At 46.2% G+C, this 27,221-nt stretch overlaps 1 protein-coding gene across 1 annotated transcript in view; it reads right to left on the bottom strand.

The window, feature by feature from the left end:
* Nucleotides 1–27,221, bottom strand: part of LOC306913818 (H(+)/Cl(-) exchange transporter 5-like) — a gene marked incomplete at its 3' end in the record, with an annotated part of 109,977 nt that overhangs the window by 22,143 nt on the left and 60,613 nt on the right. Inside the window, exons 10-16 of the mRNA XM_079490629.1 lie at nt 25,987–26,162; nt 25,053–25,196; nt 21,394–21,580; nt 9,056–9,198; nt 6,276–6,425; nt 5,930–6,035; nt 3,772–3,991 (exon numbers count right to left, since the gene is read on the bottom strand). Of these exons, the coding sequence (XP_079346755.1) occupies nt 3,772–3,991; nt 5,930–6,035; nt 6,276–6,425; nt 9,056–9,198; nt 21,394–21,580; nt 25,053–25,196; nt 25,987–26,162 (1,126 nt within the window). The remainder of the gene's footprint in view (nt 1–3,771; nt 3,992–5,929; nt 6,036–6,275; nt 6,426–9,055; nt 9,199–21,393; nt 21,581–25,052; nt 25,197–25,986; nt 26,163–27,221) is intronic.

Raw genomic sequence — 27,221 nt, 5'->3', positions numbered from 1 at the left:
GGACACGGACAGGAACATGACGCTAGTATGTCACAGGGACATGACGCCATTAAACCCTCGAAGCAGGCAGGGCCATTATCTGGGTCAGTTCTTAGATTCTTTGTAGGTGATCTGACTCGGCTGGGGATTGAACGCCCCGACTTCCCCTATTCAGGACGGAGCCGACGGCGCGTACAACGAGTACATCACATAACGGGAGTATTGCACAATGGGCGTGGCACGCGTCGCATTCCCCCCCAAAACTTGCATCATTCATTCCTGCCTCGCTTAGGACCACGGGACGCCGCCGAGCAGACCCGGCTGGCCCGCGGCCCCCAAAGGGGCCCTAACTTTGATTAATCAAGCGTACATTTCCTATTGACACGACGTTTGCTGAGATAATTTCATGATCACAGATGAGCCGCTTATGACAGTGATTATGACAGTGATTATGACACTGATCCCAGTGCTGTTGTTAGTGTTTTGGAGGGTTTTGAACCGCCCACATTCCGATCTGATCCACTCAGAGAGGGATTAACCCATTTAGGCCTGACGTCGAAATTTAAAAAATGTCCTCTAAATTCTGACAGTTTTCTGAGAATACCTCATGTTTCTGTATCAGTGGTGCTCAATATTTCATTTCAAGGACCCCCAGAATTATATGAAATTGGCCGCCGACCCCCATCTCAAAATATGTTGTTCCAGGGACCCCCCAGAAGCAAAGATTTGAGCTAAAAACGTTGACTCTGAAAGAATATATATAAAGATTTGTGCGACATTTTCACGATTTTTCAAAAATCTACAAGCTTGTAGATCTGCTATTTTTCAATAGCTAAAGTATAACATAATGCTTAAAACACCAAAAGGGGTTCCGGCCCAGAATGGTTTAACAGACTTGGACTCTCGGGACGCGGATGATCAGAGGTCTGTCTCCGCCTACTGGTACGTCTGGGGAAATATAAATCTACTGAGCGGACGTTGAAAGGGTGTGAAGACCAGCTCCAACAGACCTACGCCCACTACTCAAGGGCCTTTCTGTGTGGAGTTTGCATGTTCTCCCCGTGTCCCCTAGGGTATAGAGCGTCGCAGTCCCGCCCCCTACCATGGACCAGGAAATGATTCTCCGTTCATTTTCCTCATAGACATTTCAGAAAGTATTTATTTAAAGACGTTTACGCCGCGGACAAAGCCAACTCGAGTCGTTACAAATCATGACGACAAACACAATTTTTGGGGCCGAAAAAATAATTAGAAAGAAGAAAAAAACGGCAGGTTACAACACTTTCTTTGTTGTTTTTCTTCTTTGTAATTATTTGTTTGGTCCAAAATATTGTTTGTGTTGTCATGAGTTGTCACGACTCGAGTTGGCTTTGTCCACGGCATAACCGTCTTTAAATAAATACTTGTTGAAATGTCTATGGGAAAAATGCATTGGGTTTCATTTCCTGGTCCCTGGTAGGAGGCGAGACTGCGACGCTCTATAGGTACCCTCACATGTTCTCCCCGTGTCCCCTAGGGTATAGGTACCCTCACATGTTCTCCCCGTGTCCCCTAGGGTAGGTACCCTCACATGTTCTCCCCGTGTCCCCTAGGGTAGGTACCCTCACATGTTCTCCCCGTGTCCCCTAGGGTAGGTACCCTCACATGTTCTCCCCGTGTCCCCTAGGGTAGGTACCCTCACATGTTCTCCCCGTGTCCCCTAGGGTAGGTACCCTCACATGTTCTCCCCGTGTCCCCTAGGGTATAGGTACCCTCACATGTTCTCCCCGTGTCCCCTAGGGTATAGGTACCCTCACATGTTCTCCCCGTGTCCCCTAGGGTAGGTACCCTCACATGTTCTCCCCGTGTCCCCTAGGGTATAGGTACCCTCACATGTTCTCCCCGTGTCCCCTAGGGTAGGTACCCTCACATGTTCTTCCCGTGTCCCCTAGGGTAGGTACCCTCACATGTTCTCCCCGTGTCCCCTAGGGTAGGTACCCTCACATGTTCTCCCCGTGTCCCCTAGGGTAGGTACCCTCACATGTTCTTCCCGTGTCCCCTAGGGTAGGTACACTCACAAAAAACATGCAGTAATCCTGGTCTCTAAACTGCCTCCCCCTGGCCAGCCGGGGCGCCTGATGGAGGGGAAAGGAACTGGTTGGAATAACGTGTTCCTTCCACGCGCTACGTCCAACCAGGGAAACTCCCCCCTGTCAGGTGTAAAGGAGCAACTTGGACACTCAGGCATGAAGGAAGCATGAGTTCAAGTCCGTTGCTCTCCCCATGTCCCCCATATATGGGGACTAGGGTGGCGGGGGGTGTGTAGAGCCCAGGATCACATTAGATCATTGACACAGGGGTGAAAAAAAAGTTACAAAATCGTGTGATAAAAAATGATAGATAAAAAAAAAAAAAAAAAACCCCCAGCTCTAACAGACCTACGCCCACTACTCCTTTATTGGCCTCGCGTTTTGTCACTGCCCTCTTGTGTCCAACCCAGGGTTGACCGCAATCAAAGGAAGCATATATGTATTAAGTAGTGTGTATATTCGTTTACAATAATAAATGATTCTTTGGCTTATATTTCAGAATGTAAGAAAAAACTAGTGAAGTAATTAACTAATAAACTTCAGTATCTAGCACATGTTAGTCAATGACAATAATGCCTGAGTTACGTAGCTGTGCATCGATCTAATGTCACGACATGTCATGACTAGATCGGCTATATACGCAACGAGACGCGTGTGTCATTTTGACAGGCAAATAACAACAAATATTAAGCATTTAGTTTAAGTCAAATGTTTTAGTTTTAGTTGACTAAATAGAAACAAGATTTGTAACAACGTGACACCCAAGCGCAGCAAAGCATACAATTACTTGTCTTTTAGTTCTACTGGATCTCTTCTCCACTAGTCCCTCCCTGACATTTAGTTCTACTGGATCTCTTCTCCACTAGTCCCTCCCTAACATTTAGTTCTACTGGATCTCTTCTCCACTAGTCCCTCCCTAACATTTAGTTCTACTGGATCTCTTCTCCACTAGTCCCTCCCTAACATTTAGTTCTACTGGATCTCTTCTCCACTAGTCCCTCCCTAACATTTAGTTCTACTGGATCTCTTCTCCAATAGTCCCTCCCTGACATTTAGTTCTACTGGATCTCTTCTCCACTAGTCCCTCCCTAACATTTAGTTCTACTGGATCTCTTCTCCACTAGTCCCTCCCTAACATTTAGTTCTACTGGATCTCTTCTCCAATAGTCCCTCCCTGACATTTAGTTCTACTGGATCTCTTCTCCAATAGTCCCTCCCTGACATTTAGTTCTACTGGATCTCTTCTCCACTAGACCCTCCCTAACATTTAGTTCTACTGGATCTCTTCTCCACTAGTCCCTCCCTGACATTTAGTTCTACTGGATCTCTTCGCCACTAGTCCCTCCCTGACATTTAGTTCTACTGGATCTCTTCGCCACTAGTCCCTCCCTGACATTTAGTTCTACTGGATCTCTTCGCCACTAGTCCCTCCCTGACATTTTTCTCAAATTTTATCTGTTGATGAATTATTTTTTTTGTCAGCATAGCTTACTTTTTACAACCTACCATTTTTCATCATAGTTTTAGTTGACAAATTGAAAACTGGTGTGTGTGTGTGTGCGTGTGTGTACGTGTGTGTGTGTGCGTGAGTGTGTGCGTGCGTGCGTGCGTGCGTGTCTGCGTGTGTGTGTGTGCGTGTGTGTGTGTGCGTGAGTGTGTGCGTGCGTGCGTGCGTGCGTGTCTGCGTGTGTGTGTGTGCGTGTGTGTGTGTGCGCGGACTGACCCGTTGTGTGTGACCAGACACTGCCGCAGGCCCAGCTTCCTGAAGATGTCCACGGTGATGTCCATGGGGGTGTGGTCAGTGACCGTGAAGGGGCTGAGGTCCAGGATGGAGCGCAGCCGCATGGGGGGCGGGGCGTCGTCCGCGTGCTGCGACTGAGCGTGCTCAGTGAACACCACCTGGGACGCGCTGACCACGCCCTCCTGACGCTGCCGGGCGTTGTCTGAGAGGGAGAGAGAGACGGACGGACAGACAGACAGAAGATTTGAGTTGAAAGCGAATTCAAACTAAATGTATTGAAGTATTGAAAAGAGCACATAATATGCAAACTCACAACACAGCAGGAACCGACTGCATTGTGAGCTTGTAGATCTGCTATTCTCCCTACAATGGGTCCGGGGCAAACATCTTTTGGGTCTTGAAGCTAAAAAGGTTTTAGGAACCACTTGGAGATGGACAGCTGAGGTGGAGAACAACACCTACCATCAGCTCCCAGTACTTACAACACCTACCATCAGCTCCCAGTACTTACAATACCTACCATCAGCTCCCAGTACTTACCGCACGTCTTGCCGCACACACAAAACCGTGCGCCGAGTTAGGGGTGCCCGGGATCGAACCCATGACCTCAAGGGTGTGAGTCCAAAGGCGAGAGCTCTACAGACTGAGCTATACCCGGGTAGGGAATGCCATGAGAAACATGGCATGTTGTTATCTTTACCTATTGATATGAGCAGGTCTTTACCTATCGATATGAGCAGGTCTTTACCTATTGATATGAGCAGGTCTTTACCTATCGATATGAGCAGGTCTTTACCTATCGATATGAGCAGGTCTTTACCTATTGATATGAGCAGGTCTTTACCTATCGATATGAGCAGGTCTTTACCTATCGATATGAGCAGGTCTTTACCTATTGATATGAGCAGGTCTTTACCTATCGATATGAGCAGGTCTTTACCTATCGATATGAGCAGGTCTTTACCTATCGATATGAGCAGGTCTTTACCTATCGATATGAGCAGGTCTTTACCTATCGATATGAGCAGGTCTTTACCTATCGATATGAGCAGGTCTTTACCTATCGATATGAGCAGGTCTTTACCTATCGATATGAGCAGGTCTTTACCTATCGATATGAGCAGGTCTTTACCTATCGATATGAGCAGGTCTTTACCTATCGATATGAGCAGGTCTTTACCTATCGATATGAGCAGGTCTTTACCTATCGATATGAGCAGGTCTTTACCTATCGATATGAGCAGGTCTTTACCTATCGATATGAGCAGGTCTTTACCTATCGATATGAGCAGGTCTTTACCTATCGATATGAGCAGGTCTTTACCTATCGATATGAGCAGGTCTTTACCTATCGATATGAGCAGGTCTTTACCTATCGATATGAGCAGGTCTTTACCTATCGATATGAGCAGGTCTTTACCTATCGATATGAGCAGGTCTTTACCTATCGATATGAGCAGGTCTTTACCTATCGATATGAGCAGGTCTTTACCTATCGATATGAGCAGGTCTTTACCTATCGATATGAGCAGGTCTTTACCTATCGATATGAGCAGGTCTTTACCTATCGATATGAGCAGGTCTTTACCTATCGATATGAGCAGGTCTTTACCTATCGATATGAGCAGGTCTTTACCTATCGATATGAGCAGGTCTTTACCTATCGATATGAGCAGGTCTTTACCTATCGATATGAGCAGGTCTTTACCTATCAATATGAGCAGGTCTTTACCTATTGATATGAGCAGGTCTTTACCTATCGATATGAGCAGGTCTTTACCTATCGATATGAGCATGTCTTTACCTATCGATATGAGCAGGTCTTTACCTATCGATATGAGCAGGTCTTTACCTATCGATATGAGCAGGTCTTTACCTATTGATATGAGCAGGTCTTTACCTATTGATATGAGCAGGTCTTTACCTATCGATATGAGCAGGTCTTTACCTATCGATATGAGCAGGTCTTTACCTATTGATATGAGCAGGTCTTTACCTATCGATATGAGCAGGTCTTTACCTATCGATATGAGCAGGTCTTTACCTATTGATATGAGCAGGTCTTTACCTATTGATATGAGCAGGTCTTTACCTATCGATATGAGCAGGTCTTTACCTATCGATATGAGCAGGTCTTTACCTATTGATATGAGCAGGTCTCTCCTCAACACGAAGCCCACCAGCCTCTGAGACTCCTGGGAGACCACCACAGGAAACCCACTGTAGTGGGTGCTCTCCACCAGCGACTGTAAAACACACACACACACATCACTGTAGTGGGTGCACACACACACATCACTGTAGTGGGTGCACACACACACACACACACACACACACACACACACACCACTGTAGTGGGTGCACACACACACACATCACTGTAGTGGGTGCACACACAAACACATCACTGTAGTAGGTGCTCTCCACCAGCGAATGTAAAACACACACGCGTGTGTGTGTGTGTGTGTGTGTAGAGTGTACCGTACCTCCACCTCTCCCACGGTCATCCCATCCTGGGTGAGGACGGTCAGAGCAGGGTCTGACCTCCTGGGCCTCATGACGTCAACGGCCAATGAGTTGTGTGCGAACTCCTCCTTGGGCTCCAGGAACGGGTAGCCGTTCAGCCTGATGTGAGCCTGCAGGGGGGGGCGCGCCACACACACACACACACACACACACACACACACACACACACACACACACACACACACACACACACACACACACACACACACACACACACACACACACACACACACACACACACACACACACACACACACACACACACACACACACACACACACACACACACACACACACACACACACACACACACACACACACACACACCCCAGAAGCAACGATTTGAGTAAAAAAAAATCGCTTTAAAAAAATATATATATATATAATAGCGTCTGACCCAGACTCTCTGGAACTGGAACTGTTTAGGAATTTTATTTATGTATTTTATTAAACGTTCATAAATAATACAGTTTCCGACAAAGTGTTGTTCAGAAGAGAGGCTGAAGTGGATTTTGTGCCAACAACGCACACGCACACATACACACACATGCGCGCATGCGTGCACACACACAGTCGCACACACACACACACACACACACACACACACACACAGATCGGTTCCATAACTGAGCGTCATATGTCTCAATGAAATCTTCAACAGCGCGTGTTATTTTTCAGGCTGCGTGACAGAGAAAAAACATAAATATATATATATCATAAATATTACCCAATACATCTTTAATAGCCTATTTTCTGGATCTATACCAGGGGATAAATCCAGTATCTCTACATCGCCTCCCCCCCCCTAAAGGCTGCTGTTGCATGCATTTAAAAAAGAAGCAAAAAGAAAAGATGTCTGTCTCAATTAACTCATTTAGACCTGAGGACGATTCTACTAATTCTTCTAAATCATGACAGTTTTCAGGAAAAAAAAGCATGTTTCTATATCAGTGGTTCTCAAACTATTTCATGTCAAGGACCCCCAAAAATTATATGTAAATGGCCGCCGACCCCCGTCTGAAAATATGTTGTTCCAGAGACCCCCTCAGAAGCAAAGATTTGAGTTCTCTGTGAAAGCATGTATTCAAAGATTTGCGCCACATTTTCACGATTTTTCAAAAATAGCTAAAGCATAACATAATGCTCAAAACACCAAAAGGGGTTCCCGTCCAGAATGGATTAAAGTAAAAACAACACTCCAGGGGAGGTAGTCTATAAAAATGTGTCTCTAACATGAAACATGTGCCATTTACTGGAAGTGTTTATTCAACATATCTTATAGCGCTGTGTGTGTATTTATATTTCTACTAGCGCTGGTAGGCCCGACCGTCAGGGGAGCACATTTAACCTATTTAGACCTGACGTCGACATTTAAAAAAAATATGTCTTCTAAATCCTGACAGTTTTCTGAAAAAAAAACATGTTTCTATGTCATTCTCAAACATATTCATGCCAAGGACCCCAAATATATACAGTATGACATTGGCCGCCGACCCCCAATCTGAAAATATGTTGTTCCAGGGACCCCCCCATGAGTAGCAAAGATTTGAGTTAAAAACTCGCTCTGAAAGAATATATATTCAATGATTTGCGAAAATAGCAGATCTACAAGCTCGTAGCGCGGCACTCGCGGCACGCGCTACGAGCTTGTAGATCTGCTATTTTTCAACAGCTAAAGCATAACATAATGCTTAAAACACCAAAAGGGTGTTCCCGTCCAAAATGGGTTAAGGTTCCAAAAAAACACAAATAAAACGCTTGGCCAAGAATGTCAGAGTCATGGACGGTGAAATCTCTCCTGCCGTGTTATGCGAGCCAAACAAATGTGCTTGTGTAACGTTATATATATATGAAAATACCCAGAATGATATGTAATTATATGGAGGACAAGGTTATATCAAATATAAGTATTAACCTTGGAGCAACATATAGTGTGTTTGGAGACATGACAATGTGGCAGTTCATCGTAAACACTTTAGTCACAGTTTAGGTTTCATTGTCGAGGGCAGAATGTTTCTAAAGGCACAGGTGATCCCATTAGGGGCCGGGAAAAAAACATGATGTTTTTAAAAGGCACAGGTGATCCCATTAGGGGCCGGGAAAAAAACATGATGTTTTTAAAAGGCACAGGTGATCCCATTAGGGGCCGGGAAAAAAACATGATGTTTTTTGCCAAGAAAGCACTTCAAAATGTCAAATTAGATTATCGTAAATCCTCGTGGAAACCTGAGAAAATGTTGATGTTAAATATCGTATGATGGGGCCTGGGCCGTGGCTCAGTGGTCCAGGCACCTTGGCTGGTAATCCAGTCTGGCAGTGTGCCGCGGGTTCGACTTCCGATCCCGACGGCCTTTACTGCATGTCACCCCCCAATCTCTCTCCCCATTTCCTGTCAGCCTACTGTCTGTCCCTCCATAAAAAATATAAAATAAAGGCAGAAGCCGCAAAAAAACAACAACATAAAAAATATATATATATCGTATGATGGTACAAAAAAACCCTCCTGCAACTCTTTGAGGTTCACAGTGTTTGGAAAACACAGTGTTTTACTTGTTTAGTGCAAAACCACTGCCACACACAAGGACAGTCATAGTACAACACAAATCTGAACACACACACGCACGCACGCACCACACACACACACACACACACACACACACACACACACACACACACACACACACACACACACACACACACACACACACACACACACACACACACACAGAGTCAGACTCACCTCGTAGATGCCTTCTCGTCCGAAGGCGTCGGCCACCCACTTGCTGGTCATGGTGGCGGCCATGAGGGGAACGATGTACTCCAGACCACCGGTCAGCTCGAACATGATGACCACCAGAGAAACCGTCATGCGGGTCACCCCACCTGGAGCAGGGAGGAAGGGGTTAACATGATGACCACCTGACCAGAGACACCATCATACGAGTCACACCACCTGGACCAGGAAGGAAGGGGTTAACATGATGACCATACCAGAGACACCCCACCTGGACCAGGGAGGAAGGGGTTAACATGATGACCACCTGACCAGAGACACCATCATACGAGTCACACCACCTGGACCAGGAAGGAAGGGGTTAACATGTGACGGAAATGCATGCCCCACCCAGATATTATGCGTTGCATTCTGACTGTCGGAGATCTCCCAAGGACGCTGATGACATCATCACGAGTCACCAGACGAGGAGCCCAGACTAACGTTGTGCCCTTGAGCAAAGCAAGCCCCGACCAAGGGCAGCAAACAAATGAAAGAATCACTGATCAAGACAAGTGAGTCATCGTGTATAACAATCAGGAAGGAATACGGCATCATAATAAACATGTGCTGACTATTATGCCGGCGCCACCCTGTGAGAGATGTGAGGATTATATAATATATATAGGGCTTCATTAGAATCCAGCATTATGTTTAACCCATTCTGGATGGGAACCCCTTTTGGTGTTTTAAGTGTAATGACTATGTTATACTTTAGCTATTGAAAAATAGCAGATCTACAAGCTCATAGCGTGGCACCGAGTGCCGCGCTATGAGCTTGTAGGTCTGCTATTTTTTGGAAAAATCGTGAAAATGTGGCACAAATCTTTGAATATATATTCTTTCAGAGCGAACGTTTTTAACTCAAATATTAGCTTCTGGAACCACTGACATAGAAACATAGGGTTTTTCAGAAAACTGTCTTGTTTGGACGGGAACCCCTTTTGGTGTTAGCATTATGTTACGCTTTAGCTATTGAAAAATAGCAGATCTACAAGCTCATAGCGCGCCACCGAGTGGCGCGCTATGAGCTTGTAGGTCTGCTATTTTTGAAAAATCAAAGAACGACTGACATAGAAACATAGCTTTTTCAGAAAACTGTCAGGATGTAGAAGACGTTTTTAGAATCCTTTTCAGGTCTAAATGGGTTAAATGATGCTGTTGTTGATCAATAATGGAGCTCCAACATACAGTCACCATAAATAAGAACACGCCAAGTCCATTTCATCAATACAGCGTCACGGTATGGAGCTGGTCAAGACCATACACTGTTTAACCCATTTAGGCCCGATGTCGAAATTTAAAAAAGGTCCTCTAAATTATGACAGTTTTCTGAAATACCAATCTTTCTATATCAGTGGTGCTCAATATTTCATGTCAAGAACCCCAAAAAATATCTGTAATTGGCCTCCGACCCCCATCTGAAAATATGTTGTTGCAGGGACTCAGAAGCAAAGATACGAGTTAAAAACGTTCGCTCTGAAAGAATATATATTCAAAGATTTTCACGATTTTTCAAAAATAGCAGACCTACAAGCTCGTATGAGCTTGTAGATCTGCTATTTTTCAATAGCTAAAGTATAACATGATGCTAACACCAAAAGGGGTTCCCGCCCAGAATGGGTTAATTTACTGAGAAACCAACATTCCCCTGATGATGAGCGAGCACTTGGCATGATGGAAGGGAACGGAAAAACTCCCCCAGAAACCTCAAGCAGAGCTCGGTGGGCGGCCATCTATCTGCCTTGACCTAACCGGGGAGCGGTTGGGTTGAGAGAGAGGGGTGTGTACCGTGTACTGTGTGTGTGTGTGTGTGTGTGTGTGTGTGTGTGCAACTGAGACCCATAGCAAATATTATAAGAATAGTGAATACATGTAACTATAGTATACATGTCAAATAATAGCTCCCATGCTGTTAACTTGCATTTTTCCAGTTTTTCATGTGTCTATGAGGTGACAGTACTTCATTAGACACCCTGGAGTCGTTTTGATGTGCAATGGTGTATTAACTTTGTATTTAGGGTTTCTTCCTGGAGGCTGAACTCTTGACAGTCAAACGGGCCAATGAAATAAACAGTAATATAGTGACATCACACTATCAGCCCCTCCCCTAAGCCCTCCCCCTTTATCATACAACTACAGCTGTGGGTGTGGCTTCAGTTCAGGTGGATCACCACCCATCACCACCCACCAGGCAAACCAGGCATACTTAATGAACTGGTGGGCGTGTCCACATAAAAGCATGATTTTAACATACTGTACACTTTTTGGAAAAAGTTCTTCCTACTTATATTATAATAATACCTGATGATCATGTACAGCACATTCACACTCTGCTATTTTTGAAAAGCAAACATTTAAAATATGGATAAAGAGGTTCAAATGACTGTGATGCTGTATTAATGAAACTACAGCGGTCCCCGTGGGGGGACTGGCCTACTTGGAACGATGCAAGTTGGAAATGCATGCCCCGCCCAGATATTATGCGTTGGGAGCCTCTACAGTGGTGGCCGTTGGGCACTGGTCTATTGGTCTACTACTTCCATGCATGGACCCTGGGCAGGGGCCCTGTCCACTGTCCAGGGGCCTTTTTAGGGGGGCGGTTCTGGACAACCGTGGGTCTGACCGACTCGACGCGTGTGTCGAATTTGAAGTTGGTGAGGCGAACGGTTCTCGAGTTACATGGATTACACACACACACACACACACACACACACACACACACCACACACACACACACACACACACACACACACACACACACACACACACACACACACACACACACACACACACACACACACACACACACACACACACACACACACGGTACATTTATACTTAACCCATTTAGACTTGAGGACGATTCTATAAATATCTTCTAAATCCTGACAGTTTTCTTGAAAAATTCATTGTTTCTATTCATGTGTCGTTCTCAGAATTTTCATGTCAAGGACCCCCAAAAATATATGTAATTGGCCGCCGACCCCCATCTGACAATATGTTGTTCCAGGAACACCTCAGAAGCTAAACAGATTTTAGTTAAAAAACGTTCACTGTGACAGAATATATATCAAAGATTTGAGCCACATTTTCACGACTTTTCAAAAATAGCAGACCTACAAGTTCATAGTGCGGCACTCGGTTGTCGCGCTACTGAGCTTGTAGATCTGCTATTTTTCAATAGCTAAAGCATAACATAATGCTTGAAACACCAAAAGGGGTTCCCGCCTAAAATGGGTTAAGATTAGATTTAGCTGGAGGACCCCCAGGAACGCCCCTCAAGGAGCCCAGTTTGAAGAACCACTGTACCCTGGGCGGCGATACAGGAATGTAACTTGGCGTTTACAGTTGCTCATGACTGTACCCTCACACTAGCGTCGGCCAATCACACTCACTCACTCCATCACTTTGGACTGTCCTAAACATATAATTATTCATCTTCAAAACAACCTCACTGTGTGGTCAGTCAGTCAGACGCACTATTTTTTGGGTTGAAAACCTGACCTGTTTTAAATCATTTCCAAACGTATTATTTATTTTCAAATATGAGAAGTTCCAGCTGAGGTTCGACTCCACAGAGTCTCCTCCTGTCTTTGTTGTGGCCTTTCCTTCTGTCCTGCACCCACGACGCAGCACAACACGGACCATATGGACCAGGCTTTTGCGGTCGACGTATTTTATTCTTTTTTGTGTGAGAACGCCATACGGCTTAACACATTTTGTGCGGGAACCCCTTTTGGTGTTTTTAGCATCATGTATGCTTTAGCTGTTGAAAAATAGCAGATCTACAAGCTCATAGTGCGGCACAGAGTGGCGAAAATATTTGAATATATATTATTTCAGAGTGAACGTTTTTAACTCAAGTCTTTGCTTCTAGGGGACGTCCCTGGAACGACATATTTTCAGATGGGGGTCGGCGGCCAAATACATATAGTTTTTGTGGGTTCTTGACATGAAATTGTTTGAGAACCGCTGGCATAGAAATATAGGGTTTTCAGAAAACTGTCAGGATTTAGAAGCCATTTTTTAAGAATCGTCCTCAGGTCTAAATGGGTTAACCCATTTAGGACTGCAGGCCAGATTCTACAAAATAATGTCTTCCAAATCATGACAGTTTTCTGAAAAACCCTACATTTCTATGCCAGCGGTTCTCAAATATTCCATGTCAAGGATCACAAAAAATTATATGTAATTTGGCCGCCGACCCCCATCTGAAAAATATGTTGTTCCAGGGACCCCCACCAACAGCAAAGATACGAGTTAAAAAAAAACATTTGCAGTGAAAGAATATATATATATTCCAAGAATTGCACACATTTTCACGACTTTTCAAAATAGCAGATCTACAAGCTCACAGCGTGGCACTCGGTGCCTCGCTATGAGCTTGTAGATCTGCTATTTTTCAACAGCTTAAAGTTTAAAATAATGGTTGAAGTGGTCAAAAGCTACAGACGCGTTCCAGTCCCAAGTGGATTAATACAGTCGGACAGTTTTCAACTGATGCCATTGTATATCAGTTGGGGGAAGAAAAACATAGTATTATCCCATATCCAGTTTCATATTCATCTTTTTCATTATAACCTTATTTCGGGGGCGGGGGGGGAAACATTCATGTGACCCTGCCGTTACCCTCGGAAACAATCGTTAGTGACTGCCGGAGTTGGCAGCTTTTCGCGCGAGCTATCGCCGAGTAATGATAAACGACATCCACATGGTCGGTCACAGAAGCATATTGCTACAATAAAATAAATGATTGCAAGACTACATTATATTACAGAGTCGACTGTTGGTTTATTTTCCCTTTCTCTCTTCCTGAAAATGATCCCAGAGCTTCCCCCCCAAAAAAGGCATAATATAACCTCTTTAGGGTAAAACCGCTTAAAACCTGATATACTTTGATGTACATCAAATAGCGGACAATAGCCAATCTTAAAGCTCACATCCGTGTGGGCGTCGCAATGCGCTGTGAGCTTTGTAGATCGGCTTATATCTTATATCTTCACCAAAATGTTATGCTATAGCATTATCGCCACTGAACGTTGGCAGTCATGACATGCCAGAAATAGGGACGCACGGGTGTTCATGTGGTCAGAAATAGGGACACACGGGTTCATGTGGTCAGAAATAGGGACACACGGGTTCATGTGGTCAGAAATAGGGACGCACGGGTTCATGTGGTCAGAAATAGGGGACACACGGGTTCATGTGGTCAGAAATAGGGACGCACGGGTTCATGTGGGTCAGAAATAGGGGACGCACGGGTTCATGTGGGTCAGAAATAGGGACACACGGGTTCATGTGGTCAGAAATAGGGACGCACGGGTTCATGTGGTCAGAAATAGGGACGCACGGGTTCATGTGGTCAGAAATAGGGACGCACGGGTTCATGTGGTCAGAAATAGGGACACACGGGTCATGTGGTCAGAAATAGGGACGCACGGGTTCATGTGGTCAGAAATAGGGACGCACGGGTTCATGTGGTCAGAAATAGGGACGCACGGGTTCATGTGGTCAGAAATAGGGACGCACGGGTTCATGTGGTCAGAAATAGGGACGCACGGGTTCATGTGGTCAGAAATAGGGACGCACGGGTTCATGTGGTCAGAAATAGGGACGCACGGGTTCATGTGGTCAGAAATAGGGACGCACGGGTTCATGTGGTCGTTGAGCTACAGTAGAAGCTACAGTACATTACAGTAGAAGCTTCTTCTTAAGTTTCTTACCCACCACCATCACCACCACCACCACCCCCTCACAACCACCACCACCCCCTCACAACCACCGCACAAACCAGCATCCGCCTTCGCTCCAAGAATTACCCCCGATCACATCTGTTCTTCATACATCACAAACACACACACCAACAGCACAGCACACATCCATCCATCCCTCCAATCGCCCATCTTCTGCTCTGGTAAATGGTGCATTTATATAGCGCCTTTATCCAAGCCGCTTTACAGAGATTGTGCATTACATTCTGTAACAGGTACGGACCGCCCCTATTCATCTCGAACCTCGATTTTATTCCGCCGACCGACCTCACACACGATCGCTCGGTGCGGCGGTTCTTGTATACGTTATTTTGTTTTTACTGAGAATAAGGTTAGAAATGCGTTTATGGTTTAGGCATAGTTTTACTGGGGTTAAGTTAGGATAAGGTTAGGTTTAGGCATAGTTTTACTGGGGTTAAGGTTAGGAATAAGGTTAGGTTTAGGCATAGTTTTACTGGGGTTAAGGTAGGATAAGGTTAAGTTTAGTCATAGTTTTACTGGGGTTAAGGTTAGGAATAAGGTTAGGTTTAGGCATAGTTTTACTGGGTTAAGGTTAGGAATAAGGTTAGGTTTAGGCATAGTTTTACTGAGGTTAAGTTTAGGTATAGGGTTAGGTTTAGACATAGTTTTACTGAGGTTAAGGTTAGGAATAAGGTAAAGGTTTAACCGTTTAAGAATAATTGACTTAGGTTACTTTAGGAATACCAGGCCGCGCTGTTCCGGCGGCTGTAAGCCGGGCGAGTTGGTAAAGGGGCGAGTTGGTAAAGGGGCGAGTTGGTAAAGGGGCGAGTTGTTCACCCATTCACACACACACTGATGGCGGAGGAAACCATGCAAGGCACCAACCTGCTCATCGGGAGCAATCAGGGGTTTCAAGTGTCTTGCTCAGGAACACTTCCGACGCCAACTCTGGGGGAGCCCACAGGGTTCGAACCGGGAACCTTGCGGTTCCCATCCGGTCACTCTATACCCCTGAGCCCACTGCCGCACTGTTCTGCGTTTCCTCTCCGCCTGTGACTAAGGCTCTCCAGGGAAGGCAGAACTAACTGACCACATTAGCTACGCAACAGTCCAATACAGTATTATTACACCGAGCTCTGGCCACTTCTCAACACATCTGGAAAACCCTTTATTTGTCCGCGTTTAACACGTTTAGACCTAAGTTAGATTCTACAAATGTCTAAATCACGACAGTTTTCAGTCAGTTGTCAGTGGTTCTCAAACTATTTCATGTCAAGGAGCCCCAAAATCATATGTAATTGGCCGCCCGACCCCATCAGAAAATATGTTGTTCAGGGACCTCCCCAGAAGCAAAGATTTGAGTTAAAAACGTTCGCTCTGAAAGAATATATATTCAAAGATTTGTGCCACATTTCACGATTTTTCAAAAATAGCAGACCTACGAGCTCATAGCGCGGCACTCGGTGCCGCGCTATGAGCTTGTAGATCTGCTATTTTTCATAGCTAAAGTATAACATAATGCTTAAAACACCAAAGGTGGTTCCCGTCCAGAATGGGTTAACCTAATAATCCCAATGAAACATCACAGATGAAGCCATTAAAAGTGTGTTTGAGCTGCGACTCCCTTATCACTTACAACTGTCCGCAGACAGAACTTCCCCTCCGACATGGCAATGTCTTTATTTATTTAGTAACAATAAATAACGAGCCAAGCATTGGATTCTTTCAGCCTCTTACTTCTTTTGCTTCCAAAAATCACGTGCCAAACATTTCCCCCCTTTTTTTCTTAACAGAATATAGTCGACAGAAACAGCGTTCAAATTTGATTTGTATGTTTTAACCCATTTTGACCTGAGATCAGATTCTAAAAATGTCTTCTACATCCTGACAGTTTTCTGAAAAACCCCATGTTTCTATGTCAGTGGTTCTCAAACAATTTCATGTCAAGGACCCCCAAAAATATATGTAATTGGCCTCCAACCCCCATCTGAAAATATGTTGTTCCAGGGACCTCCCCAGAAGCAAAGATTTGAGTATTATAAACGTTTGCTCTGAAAGAATATATATTCAAAGATTTGCACTACATTTAAAACATAGCAGACCTACAAGCTCGTAGCGCGGCACTCGGTGCCATGCTATGAGCTTGTAGATCTGCTATTTTTCAATAGCTAAAGTATAACATAATGCTTGAAACACCAAAAGGGGTTCCCGCCCAAAATGTGTTAAATAAATATAGCGCAGGCTAGCGCAGCCGTTTTCCAAACACCTGACTTGCATCATTCAATATTTCTGAAACATCGAAGGCCAAGTCAAAGTCAAAGTGTAGATCATTTTCAGCCACGGACATAAACCATCTTTATCCTTTTAAAAGAAGGACAATAACTTAACCATAACTTACGTCGGTGGAATGTTTTTGTCGCCGTCTGTCATTTTCTGTTACAAACTTTACGGGAAACCGGCCTGAACGGAACCGTTAAACAAAGGGTGGTTATTATCCGATTATCATCAGATTACATTTCGCCGGTAATTTGGGTCACGGTCAAAAGTCATGAAAAAGGTCACCATTGTTTTCCCAGACACTCAGTCAAACACGGTCCTATGTACAGTACGGTTACATGGAACTATAGGAACCTTAACGCACTTAGACCAGAGGCCGGAAAAAAAAAGTCTTCTAAATCCTAAAAGGTTTTCTGAAAAACCTATGTTTCTATGTTGTCAGTGGTGCTCAACCTTTTACATGGAACCCCATCTGAAAACATGTCGTTCCAGGGACCACCCCTCCCCCAGAAGCAAAGATTTGAGTTAAAAACGTTCGCCGTGAAAGAATGTATATATTCAAAGATTTGCGCCACATTTTCGGTATTTAAAAAAAAAATGGCAGATCTACAAGCTCGTAGCTTGTAGATCTGCCATTTTTAGATAGCTAAAGTAGGACATAATCCTTAAAACACCAAAATGGGTTCCCGTCCGGAACGAGATACTGGGTGAGATCCACCTGACCACCCAGGAGGAGAACCCCCCCCCCCCCCCCCCCCCCCCCCCCTCTTCTGTTTAAACGGGGGCGGAATTTGTTGTTCCTGGCAGAGTTTAAAAGGTTGTTTCTTTTTGGTTAAAACAAAAAGTATTTTGTTAAAAGGTTAAATCACTACATTCTGATAGTGATCATTGCTATAGAGTGTTTGTTCAACGGTCTCTCCAGCTCTTAATAGAAATAGAAATAAATAGAAAAACACATGTTCAGGTGGGTGGCCTTCATTTCAGCCAATGGTGGGACGTCGTCGGGTCTTTGATCTACACGTAAAGTGTCTTCAGAGTCTTGTCGTGTAAAATTGAAGTGAATGTTGTGAGCTTGTAGATCAGCTACTTTTGCCATTTGTAGTACGAAGTTGTATTTAGGCTTTAAGTTGTTTTAACCCATTCTGGGAGGGAACGCCTTTTGGTGTTTTAGGAATTATGTTATACTTTAGCTATTGAAAAATAGCAGATCAACAAGCTCTCTCATCGATAGTCGATAGTCTCTCAAGCTCTCTAGGCATCTAGAAGCTCGTAGCACGGCACCGAGTGCCGCGCTACGAGCTTGTAGATGACTATCGATGACTATTTTTGAAAATTCTTGAAAATGTGGCAAAAAATACAATATTCTTTCAGAGCGAGTCTTTGCTCCTGGGGGGGGGGGGGGGGGAGGTCCCTGGAACAACATATTTTCAGATGGGGGTCGGTGGCCAATTACATATATTTTTATGGGGGGCCTTGATGTGAAAATGTTTGAGAACGACTGACAAAGAAACATGGGGTTTTTCAGAAAACTGTCAGGATTTAGAAGACATTTGTAGACCACATGTCAGAGCAGTCACACGTGTCTCTGGACTAGATGATGACGTGTGCTTTTGGATGGAAACTCTTAGTTCAAACGACTCCACTGACCTGTGATGTGGCCACTTTTAACTCTTTCATGGCCACGCTAGGTGGCAGCAACGTGTAGCTAACCTTTACCAGGCGGTCCAGTGAGTTTCCATCATGTTCACAGCCTGTTGACCAGCCCCTCCAGACCACCGCTGTAACCATCGGCTATCATTAGCATTAGCTTGCGCTGTTTACCTATCGCTAGAAACGCAACGTTTACATGTCGGGAGCGAAAATCACAAATGACATCCGAACTTTGGATGGATGACGATCACAATGAGGACAGTGCTCGTAGTTCCAGCGATATAAGGCGTTGGAAAATCCTACTTTGAACCGAAGTCTATGTGGCCGTGTGGAAAGATCCCATAGCTGGGGGGGGTTACGTGACGGAGGCATTGCTTAGCAGCCGGATGACCGATTAAAAGCTGATTCTCAGCCTAGCCGCTTCTTATATGGTGTAAAGGGGGGGAGAGGGGGGGGATGAATATGTTCGTACTTAGCAGAGAAAGAGTTGATGAATACATCATCATAATCTGAGATCACAGTCTCTTTGATCTCCATATTAGCGGAACGTGTCATCGATTGCTTTGTGTTCTTGTCATCGAGCCTTGGGGACGGCAGGGCGTGGACGCTTTACGGTTACGTCTGCGTCTCATTGTCACCGAGACGCCAACGGTTCCCATCTGTGGTCGATAGATTCCAGACTGTTCCACCCCTCTCTCTCTGCAGAGAGGGACTGACATTCATTTAGACTTTATATATGCCCTGTAAACGTGGGCCTATGACGGGGGTCTGTGTTAAGAGCTCTTCACGGGTCACCCCGTGACGCACGCACGCACACACACACACACACACACACACACACACACACACACACACACACACACACACACACACACACACACACACACACACACACACACACACACACACACACACACACACACACACACACACACACACACACACACACACACACACACACACACACAGGGAATCGAATTTCCCAAAATTCGATTCCCAAAATACCCGACAGGACCGACCCGAGACCGAGACCCGGTCCGACCCCGTCCAGCCCAGGAGGTTGGGGCAACATCGAGGATTGCACAACAGGTGCTCCTAGGCTGTGGAGCGATGCGATCCGTTTTCATATCAATAAACTTTTGTCTTTTGGACAATACTTCGTCTTGGGCGTCGGGCGTTACTAATAGAAAGGACAAAGAACTTCGTCCTGGGCGCTGGGGGTGTTAATGACTAATATTAAAATGTTATTGTCTTTTTGTGTCCAATGTAGTTACGTTTACGGTTCATAAAGTTAACATAACTATAACTAAATGCATTTGAAATTCAATAAAAAAGGTTACTTTTCAGGATTCCTATTCAAAAATAGCAAAACAAATATTCAGGTTTTCAATTGAAATATAGCAAAAATAGCTGATCCACAAGCTCAAAACGCGTCGCATTGCGACGCGTTTTGCGCTTGTAGATCGGCTATTTTCTTTGCTACGACAGTAATATGCAATGTGGCCCCTCTGGAGTGAGTGTGGAAATATATTGGCCCTCGCCCATGGTCAAAGTTGCACCACCCCTGGTCCAGAGCATGTCGTCCTCCTACTGCAGCTCCCACCATGGTGAACACCACCCTAAACACAGCCCAGAGCATGCCGTTCTCCTCACCTAGACATGGTGAACACCACCCTAAACACAGCCCAGAGCATGTCGTTCTCCTCACCTAGACATGGTGAACACCACCCTAAACACAGCCCAGAGCATGTCGTTCTCCTCACCTAGACATGGTGAACACCACCCTAAACACAGCCCAGAGCATGTCGTTCTCCTCACCTAGACATGGTGAACACCACCCTAAACACAGCCCAGAGCATGTCGTTCTCCTCACCTAGACATGGTGAACACCACCCTAAATACAGCCCAGAGCATGTCGTTCTCCTCACCTAGACATGGTGAACACCACCCTAAACACAGCCCAGAGCATGTCGTTCTCCTCACCTAGACATGGTGAACACCACCCTAAACACAGCCCAGAGCATGTCGTTCTCCTCACCTAGACATGGTGAACACCACCCTAAATACAGCCCAGAGCATGTCGTTCTCCTCACCTAGACATGGTGAACACCACCCTAAACACAGCCCAGAGCATGCCGTTCTCCTCACCTAGACATGGTGAACACCACCCTAAACACAGCCCAGAGCATGCCGTTCTCCTCACCTAGACATGGTGAACACCACCCTAAACACAGCCCAGAGCATGTCGTTCTCCTCACCTAGACATGGTGAACACCACCCTAAACACAGCCCAGAGCATGGCGTTCTCCTCACCTAGACATGGTGAACACCACCCTAAACACAGCCCAGAGCATGCCGTTCTCCTCACCTAGACATGGTGAACACCACCCTAAATACAGCCCAGAGCATGTCGTTCTCCTCACCTAGACATGGTGAACACCACCCTAAACACAGCCCAGAGCATGTCGTTCTCCTCACCTAGACATGGTGAACACCACCCTAAACACAGCCCAGAGCATGCCGTTCTCCTCACCTAGACATGGTGAACACCACCCTAAATACAGCCCAGAGCATGTCGTTCTCCTCACCTAGACATGGTGAACACCACCCTAAACACAGCCCAGAGCATGCCGTTCTCCTCACCTAGACATGCTGCAGCTCCCACCATGGCGTACAGCCCCGGGGTGATGCAGTCGGCGCCCGGCGAACACCACCCTTTGAAGATGAACCAGTCGTGGTTGTAGTAGGCCAGCTGCTCCATGCCCACGCCCAGCAGCCTGCCCGCGATGGCGCCCACCGCCATGCTGGGGATGAAGAGACCCGACGGGACCTGTAGGGGAGATGGAGGGACCCGTTAAAATCCTGAGGCCTACCTAGGGTAGGTAGGAAAAGAGAGGAAGCCTGAGGCCTACCTAGGGTAGGTAGGAAAAGAGAGGAAGCCTGAGGCCTACCTAGGGTAGGTAGGAAAAGAGGAAGCCGCACACTCATATGCTCCGAAGGATACGTTTATTGACGACGTTTCGAGCCAGGGCTCTTCATCTGGTCAAAACTCGAGCCCTGGCTCGAAACGTCGTCAATAAACTTATCCTTCGGAGCATATGAGTGTGCGGCTTCCTCTCTTTTCCTATGTTACTTTTTGAACCCAGCACCTCCATGAAGTGATGTGCGTATTTTACTATAGTTTCTACCTAGGGTAGGTACCCTCACAAAAAAACATGCAATAATCCTGGTCTCTAAACTGCCTCCCCCTGGCCAGCCGGGGCGCCTGATGGAGGGGAAAGGAACTGGTTGGAATAACGTGTCCCTGGAACCCTGCACCCAAGGACCCCTGGGGGTCCCTGGAACCCTGCACCCAAGGACCCCTGGGGGTCCCTGGAACCCTGCTCCCCAAGGACCCCTGGGGGTCCCTGGAACCCTGCTCCCCAAGGACCCCTGGGGGTCCCTGGAACCCTGCACCCAAGGACCCCTGGGGGTCCCTGGAACCCTACACCCAAGGACCCCTGGGGGTCCCTGGAACCCTACACCCAAGGACCCCTGGGGGTCCCTGGAACCCTGCACCCAAGGACCCCTGGGGGTCCCTGGAACCCTACACCCAAGGACCCCTGGGGGTCCCTGGAACCCTACACCCAAGGACCCCTGGGGGTCCCTGGAACCCTGCACCCAAGGACCCCTGGGGGTCCCTGGAACCCTACACCCAAGGACCCCTGGGGGTCCCTGGAACCCTGCACCCAAGGACCCCTGGGGGTCCCAGGGCCCCACTTTGAGAAGCAGTTCTAGATCAGTAGTTATTTAAAAAAATGTGTGCAGCGTGGCACGACGTGTCACGCTTACGTATCTGCAATTTGTGAATATCCTACACTTTTTTTGTTTTGTTTTGTTCTGTTTTACTGAAAGATTTATAAAGCGCGCCACTCGGTGGCGCGCTTTATAAGCTATGAGCTTGTAGGTCTGCTATTTTTGAAAAATCGTGAACATTTGTTGCAAGTCTTTGAATATATATTCTTTCAGAGCGAACGTTTTTAACCAAATCTTTGCTTCTGGGCCCTGGAACAACATATTTTCAGATGGGGGTCGGCGAACAATTACATATATTTTTGGGGGTTCTTGACATGAAGAGACATGAGAACCACTGACATAGAAACATGATGTTTTTCAGAAAACTGGCAGGATTTAGAAGGCTTTGTAGAATCGACGTCAGGTCTAAATGGGTTGAAAAAATGTGTGCTTTTTTTTACTGAAGGATTTATAAAGTGCTTCGCACACGAACAGACATGGTAAAGGCATCACGACTAAACGGCGTATGATTAAGAGCCAAAACACGACAGAGAGAAAGGCCCACATGGATGGTCTGTCTGAAGCCATCTTCTTCACAACGGGGGCTTCTATTGCACCACTGATTTGAGTGGAGGAGATTTACCGTTGGGTGTGTTCCAGAACCCCCTCAAGGTGCTGAGCAGGAGCGCCAAACGTCTTGGTGTTCTTTGAGATAGAACACATTGTGAGGAAAACGTAGCTGTTCCTCATGAAGAAAATCTGTTTTTCTTTTTTATGGTTTAAGAACAACTGAAGAGGTGAAGGAGTTGACTTGAAACACTACAAGAAATATAAGGATGAGAACTTTACTTAAATTGGGGGCAGCGGATGGCCTAAGGGTTAGAGGAGCGCCCTTGTTGCCGAAAGGCTGCCGGTTCGATTCCCCAGAAGGGCACGGAAAATCTGGGTGGGGAAGTGATTGGTTCATCACTCACCCAACACCGCTGAAGTGCCCTTAAGCAAGGCACTGAACCCCCAACTGCTCCCCCTGGAGCTGCTTAGTGGCCAACAGTATAAGACTGTGGTTGTACTGCAGGGTCAGCTCCCAGGTTTTAATGTGTGTGTGTGTGTGTGTGTGTGTGTGTGTGTGTGTGTGTGTGTGTGTGTGTGTGTGTGTGTGTGTGTGTGTGTGTGTGTGTGTGTGTGCGCGTGCAGGATCAACCCTAAAGTTGCTCAAGTACAAAGTGATAGGACAAACGTTTCGGTTACAAGACCATCGTCAGTGTCATATCATGTTGTTTTTAAGGTAAAAAAAGAAGACTAAGTTACAGTTATGTCTGATGCATTAGTAGTTGCATGCTTGCTTGGTGTCTGCGTACAACCAATCATACAACGGGTCGTTTCGTGGAAGCAATCTGATTGGTTGAAACGGCTTTCTAGCTGTGCTTAAAGCACGATATTGGAACACCTAATCAAAACGGCTGCTCCGTTCTCCCAGAGTGCAGCAGAATGGGTTGCTAGGGCTAGCGAGTTTCTTGGGACATTTGTGGTCGTAGTGGCTTCATCTGTCATTAAAAAAATATGATTTTTTTTAGCGAATCTCTTAGTTTTAACGGTAACTGTTGTATAACTGCAATTAGTGATGCACCGAATAATCGGCTGCAGAAAATATTCGGCAGAAAATGGCTAAAAATTGATTTTGGGCCAATTCGGTTTTGGCCCAAATAGGCAGAAAATATATCACAGAATAGTGTATGCAATTAATGAATTCAAAAGAGCTGAATAAATGTTTTATGGACCCATAATAGTGATTATTATTTAAGTTAAGTTTTGCAATAGCTAAAGTATAACATAATGCTTAAAACACCAAAAGGGGTTCCCGCCTAAAATGGGTTAAGGATAACTCAGGCTTAGGCCGTTTCTAAAACTGCCGTCCTGAATGATAAGAGAAAAGCCTCCGCGTACTGGAAGCGGAGCAAAGATCTGATTTGTGCACAGCTCTGATCTTTGGTATGCAAGTACACACACACACACACACACACACACACACACACACACACACACACACACACACACACACACACACACACACACACACACACACACACACACACACACACACACACACACACACACACACACACACACACACACACTAAGAAGCAAAGGGAGTTCAGTGTTCCCGCCGATAACCTCAAAGCAGAGATGTTTTAACTCTGACACATGCAGTTAAGACATCATCCCGTCAACATCGTTCTTCCTCTGCAAGGCATTAAGGCGATGCTGGATCACTGGCTGTAATTCCTTCTGATTGATGTGCTGTTTGGAGACGGGGTGTGTGCGTGTGTGTGTGTGTGTCTGTGTGTGTGTGTGTGTGTGTGTGTGTGTGAAAGTACTGTGCTTGTGTGAGCATTTGAGAGAATGAGCGTGTGAGGGAGAGATTACATGATGTGTGTTGTGTGCGTGTGCGTTTTGTCGTCCAAACAGTGCATGAGAAAACATGCACACACGCGCACACATACACCCACACACACACACGCACACAGTACCTTCATGCCGAAGGTGACCACAGTGACCATCATCTTGAACAGCAGGGCCAGGGACAGCTGCCACAGCGCCGTGTACAGACCCTGGTCAGCTGGTCTGTCTGCCAGAGTGTTACCTACGCCCGTCTCTGATAGGTTGGCAGGCTGCTGGGGGGGGAGAGACAGAGAGAGAGAGAGAGAGAGAGAGAGAGAGAGAGACAGAGAGAGAGACAGATAGACAGAGACAGAGAGACAGAGAGAGACAGAGACAGAGACAGAGAGAGAGAGAGAGAGACAGATAGAGAGAGGGAGAGAGAGAGACAGAGAGAGAGAGACAAAATTACATTTACATTTTAAATTAGATCAACACTAGTCTCTCAAGACAGACTACTTACTAACGTAAGCGAGCGCTGTTTTTCCTTTGTATATTTGTGGCCGAAAACTGAGAATAAGGTTAGAAATAAGTTTAGGTTTAGACATAGTTTTACTGGGTTTAAGTTTAGGAATAAGGTTAGGTTTAGGCATAGTTTTACTGGGTTTAAGTTTAGGAATAGGGTTAGGTTTAGGCATAGTTTTACTGGGTTTAAGTTTAGGAATAGGGTTAGGCATAGTTTTACTGGGTTTAAGTTTAGGAATAGGGTTAGGTTTAGGCATAGTTTTACTGGGGTTACGTTTAGGAATAGGTTTAGGTTTTTGGCACTGTTTTTTACTGAGGTTAAGGTTAGCAAAAAGGTTAGGTTTAACCGTTTAAGCACAATTTACTTAGGTTACTTTAGGCTGAGCAGTTCTGCCCGGCTGTACGCCCGGGGGCGACTCGTTCGGTATTCCATATAAAGACACAGCACAGAAACTACTCACCCACCTTCTTACACCTACAGTCAGCCTGTATCCCATCACACTACACCCCCCCCCCACCCACCCACCCACCCACCCACCCACACACACACACACACCCTACCTGTTTGTATCCACAGAGCTGCGAGGAGTCGAGCAGAGAGCAGTCGTTGAACAGCTCAGAGATGAGCTCCGCTCCGCTCATCCTGGTGTAGCTGTTGGGGAAGGACACCAGCGCCGTGAAGCCGGCCACCACCAGGACCTCCACGATGGGGTAGTGACCCAGACGGGTGGTCTTACCTGAAGAGAGGCCACACAGAGAGAGGGCTTTGTTTAGTAGTGACCCAGACGGGTGGTCTTACCTGAGGGAACGGACGCCACAGAGAGGGCTTAATTTATTTGGCACGTTCATACGCAAGGAGGGGGCTAGTGAATTATGGTGTGTGATGTGAAATGTGAGCTTTAGTGATATTCCATCATATTCAAGTGCTTTAGCTCAAATGAGCACTGTAGAGGTGTGTGTGTCTGTGACTGTAGAGGTGTTTGTGTCTGTGACTGCAGATGGGAGCCGTGTGTGTCTGTGACTGTAGAGGGGAGCTGTGTGTGTCTGTGACTGTAGAGGGGAGCTGTGTGTGTGTGTGTCTGTGACTGTAGAGGGGAGCTGTGTGTGTCTGTGACTGTGACTGTAGAGGGGAGCTGTGTGTGTCTGTGACTGTAGAGGGGAGCTGTGTGTGTGTGTGTCTGTGACTGTAGAGGGGAGCTGTGTGTGTGTCTGTGACTGTAGATGGGAGCTGTGTGTGTCTGACTGTAGAGGGGAGCTGTGTGTGTGTCTGTGACTGTAGAGGGGAGCTGTGTGTGTCTGTGACTGTAGAGGGGAGCTGTGTGTGTCTGTGACTGTAGAGGGGAGCTGTGTGTGTCTGTGACTGTAGAGGGGAGCTGTGTGTGTGTGTGACTGTAGAGGGGAGCTGTGTGTGTATGTGACTGTAGAGGGGAGCTGTGTGTGTCTGTGACTGTAGAGGGGAGCTGTGTGTGTCTGTGACTGTAGAGGGGAGCTGTGTGTGTCTGTGACTGTAGAGGGGAGCTGTGTGTGTCTGTGACTGTAGAGGAGAGCTGTGTGTGTCTGTGACTGTAGAGGGGAGCTGTGTGTCTGTGACTGTAGAGGGGAGCTGTGTGTCTGTGACTGTAGAGGGGAGCTGTGTGTGTCTGTGACTGTAGAGGGGAGCTGTGTGTGTCTGTGACTGTAGAGGGGAGCTGTGTGTGTCTGTGACTGTAGAGGGGAGCTGTGTGTGTCTGTGACTGTAGAGGGGAGCTGTGTGTCTGTGACTGTAGAGGGGAGCTGTGTGTCTGTGACTGTAGAGG

This window comes from Electrona antarctica (genome assembly GCF_951216825.1).
Source record: "Electrona antarctica genome assembly, chromosome: 21".
NCBI classification, from domain to species: domain Eukaryota; kingdom Metazoa; phylum Chordata; class Actinopteri; order Myctophiformes; family Myctophidae; genus Electrona; species Electrona antarctica.
Note: the sequence above shows the minus strand (reverse complement) of the source record. Positions and strands in the feature narration are given on the sequence as shown.